At 35.7% G+C, this 19,390-nt stretch overlaps 1 protein-coding gene across 3 annotated transcripts in view; it reads right to left on the reverse strand.

Moving 5' to 3' along the window:
• Positions 1 to 19,390, reverse strand: part of LOC116964498 — a 26,075-nt gene continuing 6,685 nt past the window's right edge. For all 3 annotated transcript variants that reach the window (XM_042798088.1, XM_033004319.2, XM_033004321.2), the window contains 13 exons: positions 18,874 to 18,954; positions 18,085 to 18,221; positions 16,099 to 16,221; positions 14,462 to 14,504; positions 13,270 to 13,389; positions 12,305 to 12,446; positions 10,338 to 10,383; positions 9,954 to 10,013; positions 7,753 to 7,860; positions 5,552 to 5,648; positions 4,766 to 4,966; positions 1,613 to 1,730; positions 1 to 566 (listed from right to left, as the gene is read on the reverse strand). In XM_042798088.1, the coding sequence (XP_042654022.1) occupies positions 1,651 to 1,730; positions 4,766 to 4,966; positions 5,552 to 5,648; positions 7,753 to 7,860; positions 9,954 to 10,013; positions 10,338 to 10,383; positions 12,305 to 12,446; positions 13,270 to 13,389; positions 14,462 to 14,504; positions 16,099 to 16,221; positions 18,085 to 18,221; positions 18,874 to 18,954 (1,238 nt within the window). In that variant the 3' untranslated portion in view covers positions 1 to 566; positions 1,613 to 1,650. The remainder of the gene's footprint in view (positions 567 to 1,612; positions 1,731 to 4,765; positions 4,967 to 5,551; positions 5,649 to 7,752; positions 7,861 to 9,953; positions 10,014 to 10,337; positions 10,384 to 12,304; positions 12,447 to 13,269; positions 13,390 to 14,461; positions 14,505 to 16,098; positions 16,222 to 18,084; positions 18,222 to 18,873; positions 18,955 to 19,390) is intronic.

Genomic DNA, 19,390 nt, shown 5'->3' on the forward strand with positions numbered 1-19,390 from the left:
TAATTTCAACTTAATTTTAACTTTATTTCCACTAGGAATTATTCCACAGTAAAAGGAAAATGAAGCTGTTCCAGAGATGGCCATATACAACAGCTGAACGTTCTGATTTTATTATTTTAATTAATAGAATGTTCTGCACTTTGAAAACAAACAAACAAACAAAAAAACGTTTCTATTTTTATCTTCTGTATTACAGGAACAGAATTCAGAATTCCCTAGCAACTAAAAGACGTTTCTACTGATCAAGTTTATTTTCATTAAGCAGGTATTAACATTTTCCCTATTATAGGGTAAATGAGCTGTAACAGCTCTGGTTCCATCTCTGCTTCTGACAAGAACATATTTAGAGGCATTCCAGAAATTCTTCACAATTTCTTTAAAGCAGCATTTTGTGTTTTAATTTCTTTAATTGTCAGTGAACTATTTTCATTCCTGTGTCAGTTCACAGAACAAAACTAACCAATGTTGTTGCTGCTTTCTTTGTTACCTTATTTTTATGGCATCTTGCATTCCACGACATGAAGATATGAAACCATCAGGGTGAGAATTCTGAATTCCACACAGATCTCCAAAAAAAAAAAAAAGCAAGTTAACATTAAAAGGTTCATTTACCATCTGGCCCCAGTATGTCTATATTATACCAGCATTTGGCTGCAAAGCCGAAGAGCTTTAATTAGAACCACTGAATGCTACCCAACATCACAAGCAAGAAGCAAATTTTAATTGTAAAATTTATTTTAATTTTTTTTCCCAAGCACACTAATTAGTAACCATCCAAAACACTTTTCATCATCCCACAAAAGTAGTAGTCACTAATATATAGACCTTTACATTCAGTCAAACACATTACTATAGTTGGAAAAAGGTTCACATCAAAAGAGCCTGAATTGAAGGACCGTATAAGCCAGCTTTCATTTCATTCTCATACTAGTGGGATAAGAGAGATACTTTCGCTACCACATCAGTGCCTCTTAACCCTAGTGTGGTTAGATCTCCTGGGACATACCCCTGGATGTTGAAGCATAGCCAACCTCTGTTGACTTTGCTAAAGCTTTCAATTGTCTAGGCTCCCTACACTGGCACTTCTCCAGGCACTTCTCAACTCAGAACTAGACTGACAGCACTGACTTTTTGTTATTATTTTTAATCTTTATTAAAAAAAAAAAATATGTGGAGACCTAGTCATAATCCTTATACGGGAGAGGATTTTTGATTACAAAAGCTTTTGAGTCAGGCCCAGCAGCCATACGGAATAACTTCCGAATATTTGTTGTAGGATGAATTTATACTGCTGACTGCAGTAGTTTATTCTGCTGATAACTCTTTGTAAAAGAGCCAACAATAAGAAAAGATCAGACTGTCAACGTACAGTATTTAATGATACTGAGAAAAAAAACAGTTACCTGTTTTAAAAATGTGTTTTAACATGGAAAGAAAGAATATGAGCTTTACAAACTTTCCACCACTGTACAGAAATTCCAGCTATATGGAGAAATAAATAACAAGAACCTCAAAACCAAATTATTAATTTAATTAAAATAATGCTGTACAGAATTTGAACATAGCAAAATCAGCTACATTGAGTTCATATTAAATAAAACAACAAACTTACAGAAAGTAAACATTGCTATATTAACTCTAACTACTGTGTCACTGTGTGATGCCATTGCTTGGTCTTCTCAGAGTTCCACTTTCAGTCAGGATCCTTATAACATTTGGAATATCAATTCCTTAGTTAAAGGCAAACAAACAAAAACAGAAAATAAGCAGGTTTATGATAAAATGCATTTAAAAACACAAGTTATACTGAACTACTTAGATGCTGACATGAGTTTGGATCTTTTTCTTATTACATGAAAAATACCGTATCTGTTAACAATCAGAATGTGCCTGGAAGCTATAACTGTGTTGCTATGAACAGCTGTACTGAATCAGGTAAAGGGTCTGTCTTGCCCCTCTGCTCTGTCTCCAACTTTGAAAGATCTGTGGCTGACAATCAGGAAAGCATGACCAGAAGTGCTTGATTTTCTTACTGTAACAGTAGGACAAAGTGCCCTCTTCTGAACACAAGCAAGAAGGTCATGTTGCTTTGATGAAACTAATGCCCCCGGCATTAGGAGAGGAAGAGCAGAAGAAACACAGGGACTTCTTAAGTGTTAATAATAAACATTCAGCACCCATAACCTAATGCTAAGGGAAGAGCAAGAGCAGTGCAAGTATGCCTGATGCTTGGTGGCATGTGGCAATACTATGTTCTCCCCATCTCAGATCATCTTCAGCTCAGAAAACTTTCCAAGTCTGATACAGGAAGCTTTTCAATAGTCATCTTCCAAACACTTGCTCAGTCAGCGAAGATAAGGACACATGTAGTATTGTATCCATGGTATCCTTTTGCTAGGAGTTCCATAGATCATCCACCTACTACTGCATGAAGAACCATCTCTTTTTGTCCATTTTGAAACTGGACTCCCACACTACTCCAAGTTTATGGATCGAAAGAGATGGGAAATAACAGAATCCTGTCATCCCCATCCACTCATAATTTTACAAAGTTCTGCTGCAATATCTCAGTCATCTCTTTTCCATGCCAAAAAGAGTCCTAGCTTTCTATTGCTTCTTATACAGAAGATATTCCCATATTCTGTTGCCTTTTCTCTAAACCTTTTGCAGCAATAAAGTCCTTCATCTGAAATAAGGGAAACAGAAATATATGCCCTATACCAGATACAGGTAAAGCATGAATTTATGCAATAGCAAAATGATGACTGCCACCTTTATTTCCATTCTTTTCTTAATTCCTTGTATCCAACATATTCTTCTGACTGATAAATTGGTATTTCCACTGATCTGATGAGGAGCTTTTGAAATTTGTCAGTCAACCAACATTTTTAACTGTTTTGAATTTGACAAAATTTTGTGATCCAGATACTCATCCCCTTTTCCAGGTAATTTATGAAGACACTAAAACAGCACAGGTCTTAAGCACAGGTGCATGGTTCTCTACTGGAACTTCTTTTCATTGTAAAAAGTAATTGTCCATTTGCTATCTGTTTACTATTTAAACAATGCAAGGATTTCCCTCTTTTCCCACAGACAATGTAGTTCCCTTAAAAGCTTCTGATTAGAGTACCTATCAAAAGCTTCTTGTAACTCCAGACAGACTATATGAACTGGATCACCTTTACCTGACTCCTTTGCTGATCTGTTTCAAACAACTCCAGAAAGCCTGTAAGGAACATTTTCTTATCACAAAAGCCATATTCATTCCCCATCAACCACTCTAGGCAGATCATCTTTTTCCAGGTGTCCACTAATTCCTGCCTCATTTTTCTAAACAGTAGAACAATAGAAGCTGGTAGTTTCAAAGATCACCTGGAACCCTGTACTGGTTTTGGCTGGGATGGAGTTAACTTTCTTCACAGCAGCCTATATTGTTCTGTGTTTAGGATTTGTGGCCAAAACAGTGTTGATAACATACCAGTGTTTTGGCTGTTGCTGAAGGATGCTTGCACAGCCTCAAGGATTTCTCTCTTTCCCACTCTGCACCCCCACAGTGATTAGGCTGGGAATGGGAAGAAGACTAGTAGGGGACACAGCTGGGACAACAGACCCAAGCTGGCCAAAGGGATATTCCACGCATCATGCTCAGCAAGAAAAACTGGGGAGGCAAGGGCATGGGATTGGCTTCCAAGGTGGCTGTTGCTCCAAGACTGGTCAGGCAGCAGTCTGCTTGTGGGAAGTGCTGAGCAATTGTCTTTGCATCACTTGTGCCCCCCTACCCTTTCCCTTCACTTATAAACTGTTATCATGACCCACCCTCAATTTTGTTCTTCCAATTCTCTTCCCTGTCCAGATGCAGATGGGCGTGGGGGCAGCAAGCAAACAGCTGTGTTCAACACACAACAAAACTTTTTAAAAAAAAGAGAAATATACATAGAAACATGCTCGCCACTCAAGAAAGCTTTATGGGACAAATCACTGCTATCAGTAAAAACCATTTTGTTCTGGAGGTTCCTAGGACCAGGTGATATTCATGAAAGATTTGTATCAGTTTGCTACTTTTATGGATTTATGTTGTCAATTTGTTCCACAGCTTGCAGTCTCTGCAGTTTCTTCCACAGAGAACACTCAGACAAAGAATATCTTAAGCTTCTCTACAATGTACTCATCTTCAATGTTCTTTTTTTTACCCTGATGATCCTAAACACACTCTAAGAAGCTTAGAAATACACATAGGAAGCTTCTGAAGAAAGGGCAGCAGTTGACTGAAGTTGTGGGAAGGTTTAGTACCTGAAACTTATTAGAAACTTGTAAGCAAAAGGAGGACTACTTGTCTCTGCTTCATTATTGTTCTTATGTTACTGTGCAAGTACAGTTCCTTCAGGAATCAAGAAATAAAAATTTCTTTGCTGTTGGCATTCTCAAAACCAGTGTTTCACCAGTTATATCTGCTTCTTTCTAACAATAATATGCTTGATCTTAGTTTACTCTCTCTCACCATGTAAATGTTACTATGCAGAAATGAGAAAAGAGTTTAAAAAGAAATTCAGCGATTATTAACACCTTCATGGGAAGGCAGCCATTTTGAGTTACCATTCCTAAACTTAATCCTGCAAAAGCTAAAGCGGAAAAAAAAAAGTCTCTGCAGCCCTTCTTAATACCTCAAAGTTCTTTGACACATATAGTCCTTGATATTTGACAGAGCTAACAAAATTATGTTATGTATATTTTTATATAGGTCTGTATGCACGTATACATGTATTACCTCTGAAAGCCGGATTTGCTGCTGCTATTTTGTGTAGAGTAGCAGTAACTTCCTCAACGTTCATATTTCTTACACTGTTCAAAAATTCAGTAGTGATGTTGTTCTCATATGCTGTTTCTGAAGAGCCAGTTGAAAAGGTTTGGGGTTCACCATCTTCATTTACTGATAAGGACTGCATAGCTGATCGACTGCTTGAATAGTCTTAAAGAAGAGAAATATTGTTTTTCAGTAAGAGAAGGTTCTGAAGAGTCTTTATTACTTATTTCTCTAAATAGGGCTTTTCAAAACAAGCGTTTCCAGTCTGGCACAGCAGCATTGCTGGTAGGGTTCACATCTGACTTTGCTACATTTTCATACAACTGAGAGTCAGGAATGCTTTCCATTTACAGAAAATCCTAGAGAAACAACAGTGGGGTGGTGGATGAAAGCTATTTCCATTATGCTTACAAAAAGGAACCAGAAGTTCCAAGTCATATATTGTAATTCATGGCAATTTTTGTTATTAGCATTTTTTTAATTGAGGTTTTCAAAAGCTAAACTTTCTAGAAAAAAAAGAAAATTGACAGGGAACAGAAAAAAAAAAAAATCATACAGAGTAGCTTCACTAGTATTCTGGGTATTTTGCCTCCCCAGACATATGACTGTACTCTTTCTATGCTTGAGAAAAAATAGCAATTTGTTTATATCAAAAAGGAAATAACCTAAAAGAAATCCAGTTTACTAAAACTTATACAAAGTTCAGTGTTAAGATTAAAACACATTCAAGATTGCAAAGATGTGTATTACCAGTATCAGAGTCACTAATATCTGCTGAAGTCAGGTCAGACTGTTCTGTGGAATATTCCAATGCTGCTTCTCCATTATATTCCGTATCTAAGAGGTCCTACAAGTTTGAAGAAAGTTGTATTCAGAATTTCTTCCAGATAACCTCTTGAAATGAAGAACTACTACATTTTTAATGATTGCAAACCAAATAAAAGACCAGTATTTCTGCTACCAAACCTGAAAAATCAAGTATTTATTTGAAAATCATGCAGCTGGTAACAAACTTCTATATATGTATACTCTGCTCATGGCATCTCTCTATATCTGAAAAAGCACTGTATTTATCCAAGAATTGATACTTATAGAGCCTTATTCTCAACCTGTCAGGTCTAAAGAGGAAGAATTTTACACTCGGAATAAAATATTTGGTTAAAAAATTACCAGTTGAAAGATCAGTTTTGAATACTAAAAAACCCTAACGGGGAAAACATTTTATTTTTCTACAAATAGTAGATTAGAAGTTACTTCAGTTAGAACTTGATTGTTTTGTAACATGTCCTCTTTGACCTTTTTCCATGTGAATAAAACAACAAAACCCTATATAGAAAAAACAGAAAGAATAAAGTGAAAGTAAGCTTAATGAGGAAGAAAAAGGCAGTAAATAATTAATGAGCGTCACCTCTGTGATTCTCTAGATCTTATTGGCTGGTACTTGCCCTCATTTGTCATTTTCTACTTGTCCTGGTTTTGGCTGGGATAGAGTTAATTTTTCTTCCTAGTAGCTGGAATAGTGCTGTGTTTTGGATTCAGTGTTGGATTTGGTATGAGAAGAATGCTGATAATACACTGATGTTTTCAGCTGTTGCTGAGAGATCAAAGACTCTCCAACTCCCCCTGTCCTACCTGTGTGCAGGTGCACAGGAAGCTGGAGGGGGGAGCAGAGCCAGAGCACCAGACCCAAACTGGCCAATGAAATATTTCATATCATGTAACATCGTGCTCAGTTTATAAAGGAGGGTCAGCCAGGAAGGAGGGGTTCTCTCTCGCTTCCAGGATTGCGATTGGTATTTCAGAATCACTAGCTGGGAATGGGCTGGGTATCAGTCTGCTGGTGGCAAGCAACTGCATTGTGCATTACCCATTTGTACTTTCTTTTATTCTTATTGTTTTATTCTATTTCAATTCTTAAACTTTTTTTATCTCAACCTACAAATATCCTTTTACCCCCTCTGATTCTCTCCCCTATGCCCTGGGCGAGCAAGCAGCTGCGTGATGTTTGGCTGCCTGGTGCTTGGATGGGTCTAAACCACAACACCACTTAAGTTCACCCTTTAATTAAAAAAGTAATTATGTAGCTGTAGTAGTAGGAGTAGCTGTTGTGGTGAATGAGAAATCTGTTCAACACTGACAGTTCTGCAAGAAACACTGGGAGGGATAAAGAACAATGTTTCCTATCGCAAAGATGTTGAATGGATCACCAACAAGAGGAAAGTTCCTGACATTCCTGTTGACACAATGGGGCAATGAACAAAAAGTCATTCCAAGTGTGGAACCTGTGGAGGTGATGGTATGGCAGCATTTAACTGGAAGTACAGGGCATGCAAGTGGCAACCACAGCAGCCTCAAAGCCGTACCCAAAACACCTCCAATACTATGCCTATGTAAAGACAAGTCAGTCAAAAGTAATAGCAGAGAGGGGAAAAAGTGGGTTTCTAACAGTGGAGGAAAAAAGAGACCTCAAAGGAAACAGTCCAAAGAGTAGGACCAAACATTGCATAACAAAGAAAATTTATGTCAGTAATGCTTGATTACATGGTGAATGAAGTGAAGTCTGGGAATGGAAACGGGATACAGAACAAGAGTGTCAGGGAGGTCATCGGGGATGAGAAAAGCTTAAGTTAGCATAGAAAAGGGGTAAAAATAGCAGAAAAATTTAGATGTAAGGAAAAGCATGGGAAGTAAGAGACAAGATGATTTTTAACTTCTGTTAAAAAAAAAAAAAAAAAAAAGCAAGCACCTTTGAACAGAAATTATTAAGATTCCGCAGCAGAAAAGCTGTAAGTTTATCACTATCATCACTACAAAAATTCAAGTATTTAATGGGAAAAACTTACAATACAGTCTTCACAGCAATTTTGTTTAATTAATCTATCTGTAACAAAAATGCATAATCACAGGAATGTAAGATTTGTAGAACAAAACCAGAACAAAAGCCACATTACTTTGTTTGATGCAGCCTGCTGACGATATTCCACCAGTGCATCTGTAAGAGTCTGTGTAACTTTTAGGATAAATGAAGCATCATCTTCATTCAATATTTCAAAACTTTGCTATGAAAAAAACAAAACAAAACAATATAGAATATAAAAAATTTCCCTCTGAAAGATTAAAGTATCATCACATATAAACAAAAGATGCAGGAACCTGATTTTTTATGTCTCTATCCTTCTGTCAGACATGGCTGAAGTTACAAAGCAAATACAGTTTTTACTTTTAATCACATAAATTGGGGGTGGGAAAGCAGAATGGAAGAGGATCCTAACAGAAGGAAGCTGCAGCTACCCAATACAATCCTTTGAAAAGGAACAACCCAAGAATATGCCTGGAAATACATATAGTAAGATACTTTTCCTTAAGTATTTTAATCTCTTCCCAAGGTACCTGCATAAAAATGAATGTATACAACTTCCCTAAGGCAATACAGTCATAACCCATTTCTCTAGAAAGTAGCAAAAAGCCAAAACACTACTGAATTTAAAAATATATGTCACCTTGCCTTATACTAACCTTCTCCTTCCCAAAAAGCCTAAGAAAAAAAGCAGTCTTTGAGGCTCTAGTAGGGGAGCAAGTCCTAGCGCCAACAGCCGTCAGCGCGCACCCCATGCGTCATCCTCTTGTCTATACTAATAAAGTTCTGTGGAAAACACTTCCACTGGGCACAATGTAACAGAACTTCAGGCCTATCCTAACAATTCAAAGTCCTCTGGATGAGAAACAAACACCTTTAAACACTCCAGACAGTGGAAAAAATTAAAAACTAGCATTAAGTTCATATGTGATGACACAACAGGGATTGTATTATATTTTTAACACTAGGAGTATTTATCTCTTCTGGTTTGCACAAGTTATATTTAAAGATCTTGTCAAAAAAGTAGGTGAAAAAGGAAGATTAAACTTGGGCAAGGATATCTCTGCTATCAGATGATAAAAGAAATACAATTATTTTAATGACAAAGCTGAGCATACCGATTTTCTCAATTTAAAAAAGTATAGAGTGTGGATAATTATTGAACAACTGGAATTACTCCGTGATTTGAACAGCAAGTCCAAAACCAATACTTGTAAAATTACTTTTTACTACTTAAGAAACCTTTTGAATCCAACAACAGAAACACATAATGTAGCTTTCTTAAAAAATGACTGTAGGTACAAATAGTAAACCATTTTCAAATTTTCTGAAACAGAACATTGTTCCAATCACATTCCCAACAGCCCTCTTTTGTTCTTGGAGGACAATCATACTAAGCAAAAGGATGCCGTAAAACAAATTCAAGTTTTATTAGCAAGGTGCAATCTTTACACCTAATAATTCTCTATTACAAAGGGGAAAAAAGATTTTGTGGTAGTGAATAGTGCTTAAAATACTGTGCAGTAGCTGAGTCACAACTATCAGTAAAGACTTTTGTAAAGTTTGTCACTGATGCTTTTAATAAAAATCACCATTTCTGTATGCAAGACCACAAATGTTAATACATCTAACACCTGGCAACTGCTAGTTTTCTACTCTTATTGATTGTTTCTCTGCTGTGAATGTGTACATAACACATATTTTCAACAATTGAACAGAACAGTAAGTGCTCTGCCACTTACTTTACAAAGGGAATAGGTAGGGTTTCTTAGTTTATGGTTTGGGGGAGTGGGGTGGGGTGTTGTTTGTTTAAGTGTAAAACTTGCATTTTATTTCTTAAAAATTGCTTCTTTCCTTTCTGCATATCTCAGATACTTTTCTTCATTCTGCTTCCTCACATTATTGAATTACATCTTTCCAAATTCCTCATTTGAAAATGATAGACCAATTATAAAAGAAAGGAAAATAAATTTTAAAAGGTCGTTTTACTTAACCATGTAGTTCAGGAGTGGAATTAAGGTCTAGTTGAGAAAAAATGCATTCATTTTCAATGCAAGTCATTCCTCTGACAGTAAAGCAGTATTTTGGCAAAAACCCTGTCTAGAAATTTTAGAATGAATAGCTGTATTATAAATTTAGTGATATTAATTTTATTCTGAATTTTACCTTCTGACAAAATATGTTGTTGCCCACATTTTGGCCTTCATGTTACTTGCTACATTTTAAACTTTGTAATTCAGTGATTTTTTTTTTTTTCCCCAAAAAATACATTGCAAGGTAAGATTTAGCACTCACCAAATAACCCAACAGCTCTTCTTGACTAGTGAATTCTTCAAGATTTGCAGTAAATTCTTGCTGTTCAATATTAAAAAAAAAAATCTATTATGTGTAGTAATTATAACTAAAACTAAACATTATTATTATTATTATAGATTATTCTAGATTCTTGCTATAATTAAATTGCACATGCTTGTATGAAATGTGTACATGTGTTTTCATGACTAAGTACGAAAAAAACCTTGTTCTTAATAGCTTTGCCTAGTAATTTGCACCTAATTCATTGTCAATAATATTAATTTATATAAGCAAAAGCAAACACCATTGCCAATCATATATTAAAGTAATTATTTCCCCAACTATTTGTAAACTGGAACAACCCATTAATGGAAAAATATTTACCTCAACTTCTTTGTATTCTTCCTGTGACTGTTTATTGGTCTCACACCTTAAGATAGAATAAATAAACAGACAAAACTGTATACAATTGGTTGAAATATCAAAAATGTGTAGCCAGTCAGTAACTGATAATCAGATTAAATTCCTAACATACTACTACTGAAAGATCACATATTCTTTCCTTGAAGAAATCCCAGTGGTCCCAGACATCATTGTAGAAATGATTTATGGGGGGTTTTTTAGTGTGATCATCTAGCATGTACGTGCTAAGACATAGACCTAAGGAAAAGGTTTGACATTGGTAGTAAAAGCTGTTTTTACAATTTTACAATGTAGCCACAGAGATAACAGCCATACAAAGATTCATATGGCTAAAAGTTACTAACCCATATTTGTCCTGTTCTGCGACTAATACAGATGCATTCCATCCTTTTGCAAGCCCAGGAACCAGGGCTGAGAGTGGTTGGTTTTTTTAAATCAACCAAACGCATATGACTGCCACTGTCTTTCTTAGGAATCAAAAGTGTAGTAAAAGTAGATGATACCTTTAATGAACTCAAAATAAAATCATTTACATCTTCAGATGACTGTGCACTACAAAGGCGTAAGGAGTAATAGAAACTCTCAGGCTAATCTTGCAGAATCTTGAAGCGGAAACATCATTTGACTGCTTGCTGCCAGTGACAATCTGATCTTATTCTTTTTAAGAAGCTATATATTGAGTTCACATCTCACAGAATTCTCACAAGAACAAACAGTAAAGGAACAAGCTGAAGTCTTAATTTAGTAACTAACTTCCGAATCAGTCTCTTGCTGAAACACCTGGTTGCTCATAGTTACCCAGGAACTAGCTGAACTGGGTTAAAACACCAACATTAAGTCATTTTCCAAAGGATGCTGTTCTTAAAGTACAGGACTGCACAGTGAGAATCAGTGTCGGGTAGAAATATACAGCAGCATTTCCAGATGTGGATATCTGAACTTTTATTAGTTCCCTGTTTTTGATGTTTTCATGAACGAGTTCACTCTCCAGATTAAGAACTGTTACAGTTATTTGAAAGCCAGGAATCATAAACCTGGACTTAATCTGATTTCAATTAATCTTTTTCTTAATGGTTGCCCCATAGAAAGGCAAAAGTCCTACAAAAAGATATTTCAGGAACAAGAAAATGTCTCCTTTTACTGGATAACAGTAAACAAGCAAAAGGTGTTAGCCCACCACATCCAGGAGAGACCCTACTGGTTTAAAGTTAAGAATGTTCCAAGTGAATGTCATTAGAGCTAAACCAAAGAACTAAGTGTTGGAACAAAAGTCTTATGTTTGGGTTGATACATGTATATCCCTTATTGAATGCTTTCCCATGGTTCCTGGTGTTGCACAAAGATGACTGATGTTGGAGATATCTCCCTCACACAAAGGCTGATAGTTCAAACTAAACTTACAATAGTGTTATTAATAAAGATGTTTACAAACAGCAAGCACTGTTCCACCATTTCAGAACTACACACAATACTTAATTGTTCCTCCATAAAATCTTTTGTAAAGATGAACCTCAACCGTTACAACTATTCACTGATTATCTTTTCCTCCTAAAATCAGTTCATATACCACCCAAATTATCTGACATGAACCCATAACAGAGGGGTTTTTAAACCACAAGGGAACACTCTTTCTGAATTTGTAATACATGGGGATTATGCCTTAAGGATAAGGTGGTTAAATATAAAAACGGGTTGTATGTAGAGCAAAATCTGAGGTCACTTTACATACACCAGTTTTTCTGTTGATGAGAGAAGCTTACAGCTGAGCACCATTTCAGAAGACAAACATTTTACTCTTATAGCATGCCTTTCTTCTTCACAGCATACTCCATGCAAATCCAATGTAGATAGTTATTATCTACAACATTTTCCTCTCTGTAAATTTAAAGGGGTTTGGAGGTGGTGGATTTTTTGTTTGTTTGTTTTACTTTTCCGAGTCGTTGCCTTTGCTGCCTTCTTGAGTCTTGTTGCCTTTGCTGCGTTCAATAGCCTTATTAGGTTCAACCTTCTCATCTGGTTTTGCCTGTTCTTTTTGACTTTTTTCCTGCTCCTCTCGAACATGGTTTTCATCTAAAACAACAAAACCAATATATTTTGAAATGGTTTTCCAATATTTTAATTTAAAAGTATTCTTTACTTGGAATTTTTTGTAAAGATAGCATCAATAAAACCTGACAGCTTAAGTAAGGCATCTTGGGAAGAAATAAAATAAAAGCTGAACCTAAAAATCAAAGATCTGGTTCAGCCATGAAGCACAAGTTTGGTTTTCCTGATCAGAAATATTCTGAATGAGAACAATTATAATGCATTTAGACAGAACCCTAATCTCACCTTTGACATTAAAGCCTACAACCACACAGCAACTTCTGATGTTTCTTCAGTTACATGGTGTTCACTGATTTTTTATATTTAATTCTGGTTTTGTTTTCAAGAAAATAAGCATCTTAGATGTTGTTAAAAAAAAAAAAAAGAAACAAACAAAACTATCAAATCTATTTCCTTTGTATTCTTCTTGTGCTCTAAACAAACAGTCTTGCATGTAGCTGTTCCCATTTTTTTTCCTGACACTGAAGAGCAGCTTATATGCCCAAAAAGAGTCTGTGCCCCTTCCAACAAAAATACACATAGTAAAAATTTCTGTTTATGAATCTTGCCTTTTTTCTGTTCTAAAGTATCCAGTGACATTAAGTAAAACTGGACAGTTTTCTTTGCAAACACTGGATTATTCTTTCCTCTGCCACAGACCCCAAATCCATCCACACACTCTGCAATTCACCTTCTATAGCAGAACATAACTGTGTATATAAGCTCTAAGCAGGCACATACAGAGTAACTAATCCATGCATTGGTGAAATTTCAAAAGAAATAATTAAAAAAAAAAAAATTCTCTTACCTTGAGTAGCGTCTGGCATTTTTCCATCCTTGTTTTTACAGTCTGTTTTTTCTTCATTACTAAGTGACGTATCCACATGCTGAACTTTAGCTTTTGAAGGGCTGTCATCTGCATTAGGATCTAAACAAACATGCTTGAAATGTAGCACGATGGACTTTATCTTGATATTAAATTTGAACTACTAATTAATTACAAAATTTTAAATATTTTATACCATAGTTACAATTACGTACATACATTTCTTAAAAGATGTGATTATTATAAATAGGGTAGAATGCCACATAGCCATGTGCAAAATTAGACACATTAACCAATAGGTTGTAGTCAAGAAACGTAATTTGAATAGGATTCAACTTATTTCAAAACACTTTTCCTAGATTCAAAGTGATTCTTTCCTAGATTCTTTCCTCTTCAGAATATAACACTGCTAATCTAGATCATTATAGAAATAATCTTCTCATTACTTCTACTGAGCTATTTTAAGACACGATTTACATACTAATATACATTAAAATTAAGTACATTAGTTTTAATTCAAATCTTTATTTTCCATGCAGGTCTGAGAATGAGGGTCTCATAGCAATTTTTAGCCATTTCCTGAAGTGGCATGCAATTGTACCATCTGTGCATCTGGATTACATTGTTCTACAATAAATTTTGAAGGATTAAACCAAGTAAAGTTTCACAGATACCACGTTCCCACAATTCTGTGAGTATCAATGTCTAGTAAAACAAAGTTTTCTTCCACAGGTAAGAGCTAGAACTGTGCTTTAAGAATTCTGTTTGGCTTTCTGGATTGAAAATTAAATACACATATGGAGCTCCAACCTCCTCCTTTTGCCCAGCTCACCAAAATGCTCGTGAGCAGTTGGCACTACAGAGACTACAGTAATTATCAGATAAAAAGAAATCATAGGTAAAGAATCCTGAGAAGTGAGAGGGACTGGGGTAAAAAGAGGGAGAGAGAACAAAGCCATATAAAACACGTGTCTCTAGTTATGTTGCCCATGGAAGAACTTGTTCATCCATCAAATTTTCAACATGAGACATAGAAAATGTAGCTTCAAACATAAGCACAAGCTACAATTACTGACCAAATCTTTCAATTTGCCCTTAAATCAAGCTAATGTAGATCACAGGGAGTTTACCTAAATTAGAAATGTACAATTTACATCCCACTGAGCTCACTTACGTTCTTGCCATCTCTTCCTCGTTATTGGAGCATCTGTAACAACCTAAAAATAAAACCTACTTATGTTAGCTATTTTGTGAATAAAATGATTCTGTAGCTGTTTAATAAGAGTTAAATATTTACTTTTTAAGGATATAAGACCAGTAGTGTTAAACACGTAAGTGTAAATCTCTGAATGGATATTCAAAAAGTCAGTTACCTGGACACTTATTTACCACAATTAAATTTTTGTTAGAGGTAAAAAAATTAAATAGCTGGTTTCAGAAAATATAGCAGTATAATTAAACCAGGTTATGCATGCTCTATTTAAAAGTTCCTTAAATCAAGGATGGATTTGCTATGGATGTCGTGAAACTGCTCCTAGTAAAACAAAACGGTCTACAAAGCATAGATGGAATTAATTATTTCTATATCCATGAGCATAAATCTCAAGTAAAATATACATTATTGAGTCAATACATTTGAATTAAGTAGGTCAAAAGAAAAATTCATTGCTAATAATCAATTTTGGTTTTCTTTTTAAGAGGTTAAAAATGAAGGATATGCAGACAGATTGAATTTGGTGATCTGAAATCTCTCTCCCTTCTAGAGCATTCACTCCAGAAGAAAGACTTGATCTTCCAATATTCCCATACTTTTTTTAATCAAGGAAGAGTAGAATCAGTACAGGTTCTCATCCTTGAGCCTAGCTGTGATAGTATCACACAGAAAGAAACATGGGTCTTTTTTCAGATGGGCAGGACATAATGAGCTTAAACACAGCAACATTGTGAACGCCACTTTGAAACGAGACATAGCCTATGCACATTATGTAGCATTGCTTAAAAAATCTTGCCCAGAAACACTGCTTAGCAAGCAGGATGTTGACAAACATTGAAATTGATGGAGAACACAAATTTAATGTATACCATAAAGAACACTAAGCACCTGAGTAAGCTTGTCATAAATCAGAGTGGTAAGGTACACCTCAAGAAGAAACACTGCCAATATCCTGCTCAGATAACGGGTGGTAAAAATTTCTAAATACTGTTGTGGGGTGAACATCAACAGAAAGCAATGTGAAGATATCTTCATAAGAACATGCTTCTTAGGATGCAGCTCCCCAAGAATTTAAGTTTGTGGTGTTCCTGTGATCCCATGGCATTGTTGACAACCTCATATCCACCTGCAAATTCCCACACTTCCCTCTGTACTACCAGAACTTTTACTGGCTCCTCCGAGAATTGGCACAAGGTGCTAAGAACAGAAAAACTAATTCAGAAAAGTCATAAAGGTAGTTTCCTAGCAACAATGAAACAAGTTACTTTACACACACACCCCCCAAACTGGGAATTGATTAAATATTTATATAGATATTTTGTGTTATTTGTGCACTCCTAGAGTCATATTGCTGTAGATTCAGGTACAATGAGCATTATTTCAAACAAGTGAAGTACTTATGATGGAAGTGACCAATGGGAAATTGTGTCCAGAATAATCCTGTGAGAATTATTAAAATGACAAAAAGCACTTGTAATAAAGGTTAAAAAAAGCAAGATTTTCCTACCATCCAAAGCAGATCTGCCCACCATAACAGAAATCACTGTCTTTGTTCTTTTAATAAATAAAAAACTTCTGGAATTCTTAAAGAAATGTACCTTTATCTGTTTTCTTCCTTCTTTCTTCTCAATTGTTAATGCAACTTGCCTAACTTTTCTGTTCAGTTCAGAGCCTTTACCCTTAACTTCATCAGATTCTGCTATCTCAGGATAATGTTGTTTCTAGAAAATAAGGAAATGCAAATCCTCAAGTCATACTTTATCCTACACAACTCTTTCCAGATCTAGCACAGCTAATAATCATGAGAGGTAAATCAACTTTTACATATACATAGTAGAATTTATTAAAATGATTATCTAAAGAATCGCAGAATAATTTAGGGAACTGAAGCCAAATTTTCTGCTCAAAACAGGGTTGACACTGAATGCTGAACTGGTTGCACAGGGCTTTGCCCACTTGGGTCAGACTCTCCCATCTCCCTGGGCAATGTGCTCCAATGCTTGACTACCCTTACAGTGAAAAACTTCTTCCTTACGTCAAGTAGGAAACTCCCCTGTTTGAAATTATGTTCCTGTCAAGCACCTCCACAAAGGGCCTGATTCTGCCTTCTTAATAACCTCCCCCTAAGGTATTAGAGGGCTACTATTAGATCCTCCTGACACTTTTTCTTCTCCAGCCTGAACACCACCAACTACCTTGATCTCTCCTCACAGTGTAAGTGCTTCAGCCTCTGACCATCTTGGCAGCTCTCCACTGGACTTGTTCAATTTCATCAATAGCTTTCTTGTCGGCAGTAGCACAAAACTGGACACAATATTCTAGATATGGCCTAACAAGTATCAAGAGTAGGGGAATAGTAACTTCCCTTGATCTACTGGCTATACCCTTGTTAGTATAGATCAGCTTGCTGTTAGCCTTCATTAATGCCAAGGTACACTACTTATCTTTAGCTTGTTGTCCACCAGGACCCCCAGCTCCTTTCAGCAGAGCAAATTCCAGCCACTTAGTCTCCTGCCTTTCCCACTGCCTAGGTCTATCCATCCCAGGTGCATGACTTAAAAGTTATCCTTGTTGAATTATTATATTTTATAGTATTTAAGAATCTAGCAGAGATGCAGTTAACAAGCATAAGGTTCGGAATTGCAGGAAACAGCTCAAAGTAAAAAAGAAATGGAAGAGCTGAGAACATAAAATCTCAACACATACATCTGAATTAATGACCAGAAACAGCATGATGTTTACTGAGGACATCACTGCAGATCCATCGCAGTACACCTGATAACAACATTAGCCCTAAAATTGCTTCAAAATGCTATATGAACTCAACAACTTCCCATGACTTCAAGACACATGGGACAGAGTACCAACTCTGAGCAGATACTTTATGGAAAGTATCAAAATACTTCTCAGAATATTGCTTTCTCACTTTTGTTAAAGCCCATCCTAAACAAATATATTCAAGTAAACATTCAAAGACTAGACAGCCTCATTTTTCTAAATATACTAAAAAACATAATATATTTAAACATTTGTGGGCCAACATGAACCTTAAGAGCTTTGCAAATCTCCATAAAATAGGCACAGAACTTACATGGCTTGCCCAGCCACAAAACCGGGAATAAACCTCCCCCAATTCCAATCACAACCTCTATCCAATATGTACCATGTACATTTATAATCATGGTCCTTTTAATCTAAAGCATCTGAAAGATGGAACAATTCCTTCATTGATCCAGTTCTTTAAGATAATACAAAATTTAGTCAAAAACCTAATTCTAGTCAATTTTAGCTGTTGATTTCATTATCGACATTACTGGTCAACCAAAACAGAATAAACTAAAAACTCAGTATCAGCAATGGACAGGCATACACCTTAGTGATGAGAAGATTTTAAAATACATTTATCACAGTTGCATGGTTGCAATACAAACACATTTTCACAAGAGCTTAGGCAAACTTTAATTTTTTTTTTTTTTTTAATCTTAATATGACTATCAAAGTATCTACTTAAATCATTACATTAAAAAAAAAAAAAAAAAAAAAAAAAAACAAAAACAAAAACCAAGGCTATTCTAAAAACTTACCAGGTATGCCAGTCTATGTTTGGAACCACAAACATGCATGAACATGTTACTCAGTCCTGTTTTACAGTGGCACAGTTGACATTCATAGAGAAAAGGGAAATTGTCTTTTGATCGGTATTCAATTATATAATTAAGTCCTGTATTGATAAAAAAAAGTTAGGAAATCTGATGTTTGCCAAAACAAATAATCAGTGCTGGTTTCAAAAGAAACATTAAAGGAAATGATTACTACTGCATGCCAAACATGTGAATCAAGATTTTTAGAACCATCAGTTATTTTATCTTTTGGGCACCTAGACTTCCTCAATACCAAAGGTACAAAACTGAATTTTTTTAAGATGCCTTATATGTTGACCATATAGGACTTGACAATTAAAAAAAAAAAAAAATCTTAAAAAATAATAGCAACAATTCTTTTGTAACTATTTAGAAGAGAATGTATTTTAATATATGCCCCTGTAGTTATTTTTCCTGTCCACTCCATTTTCCCTTCCCTCCACAGGACAGGCAGTTAAATTGCAAAGAATAGTAATGATTATTTAAATCAAAGTTAATTCCTAGAGAATATTCTCAACATGTGATAACTACCCCAATCAGAAATATTCCAGGCCAAATCCAATCATTTTGTCACTAAGATCAGTCACTTTCATACTATACTATTGGGTACTCAGTGTAAACATAGTAAGATTCTATTACACATTACCTGATTTTACATTTTAAAAAAATAATCAATACTCTTTAAAGGTAAACATCACACAAGCAAACAATTACAGTATTAAAAGCCCTCACCAAGTGCAGGTTCTGAATCTTTACACGTATTAAGCTGTTCTTCCAAGGTCTGTCCATGAAACCTCTCTAGCTCAGTTTGCACTGTAAGATAAAATCAGTTTTATGTTATCTCACATCAGCTATCTGTCAAGCCCTCCAAAATGAAATGAACTCCTGAGTTTAACCTTTGCCCTTGAGAAAATATGCTCAGAAATTCACATACAAGTGAATCCCTGCTCATACATGGCCCCACATCACAAATTAAGTCAGTTATTGAGAAATACTATCCCCCCAATCCTATTTTCACTCTTTTTATAGCATTTTGTTTGTGATGCCCCCTGTGAGAAGCTTCCTGAAGCTCCCCCAGCTCCAAGTTGGACCTGTCTCTGGCCAAGGCCAAGCCAATTAGCAATGGTGGCTGCGCCTTTGTGATAACATATTGAAGAAGGTGAACCTGGGAGGAGGAGCGGTGAGGGAGACACCTCTGCAAACACCGAGGTCAGTGGAAGAAATGGAAGAAAGGAGAAGGGAGGAGGGG

This window comes from Tyto alba, unplaced genomic scaffold (assembly GCF_018691265.1).
Source record: "Tyto alba isolate M040663 unplaced genomic scaffold, T.alba_DEE_v4.0 Super-Scaffold_27, whole genome shotgun sequence".
NCBI lineage: Eukaryota > Metazoa > Chordata > Aves > Strigiformes > Tytonidae > Tyto > Tyto alba.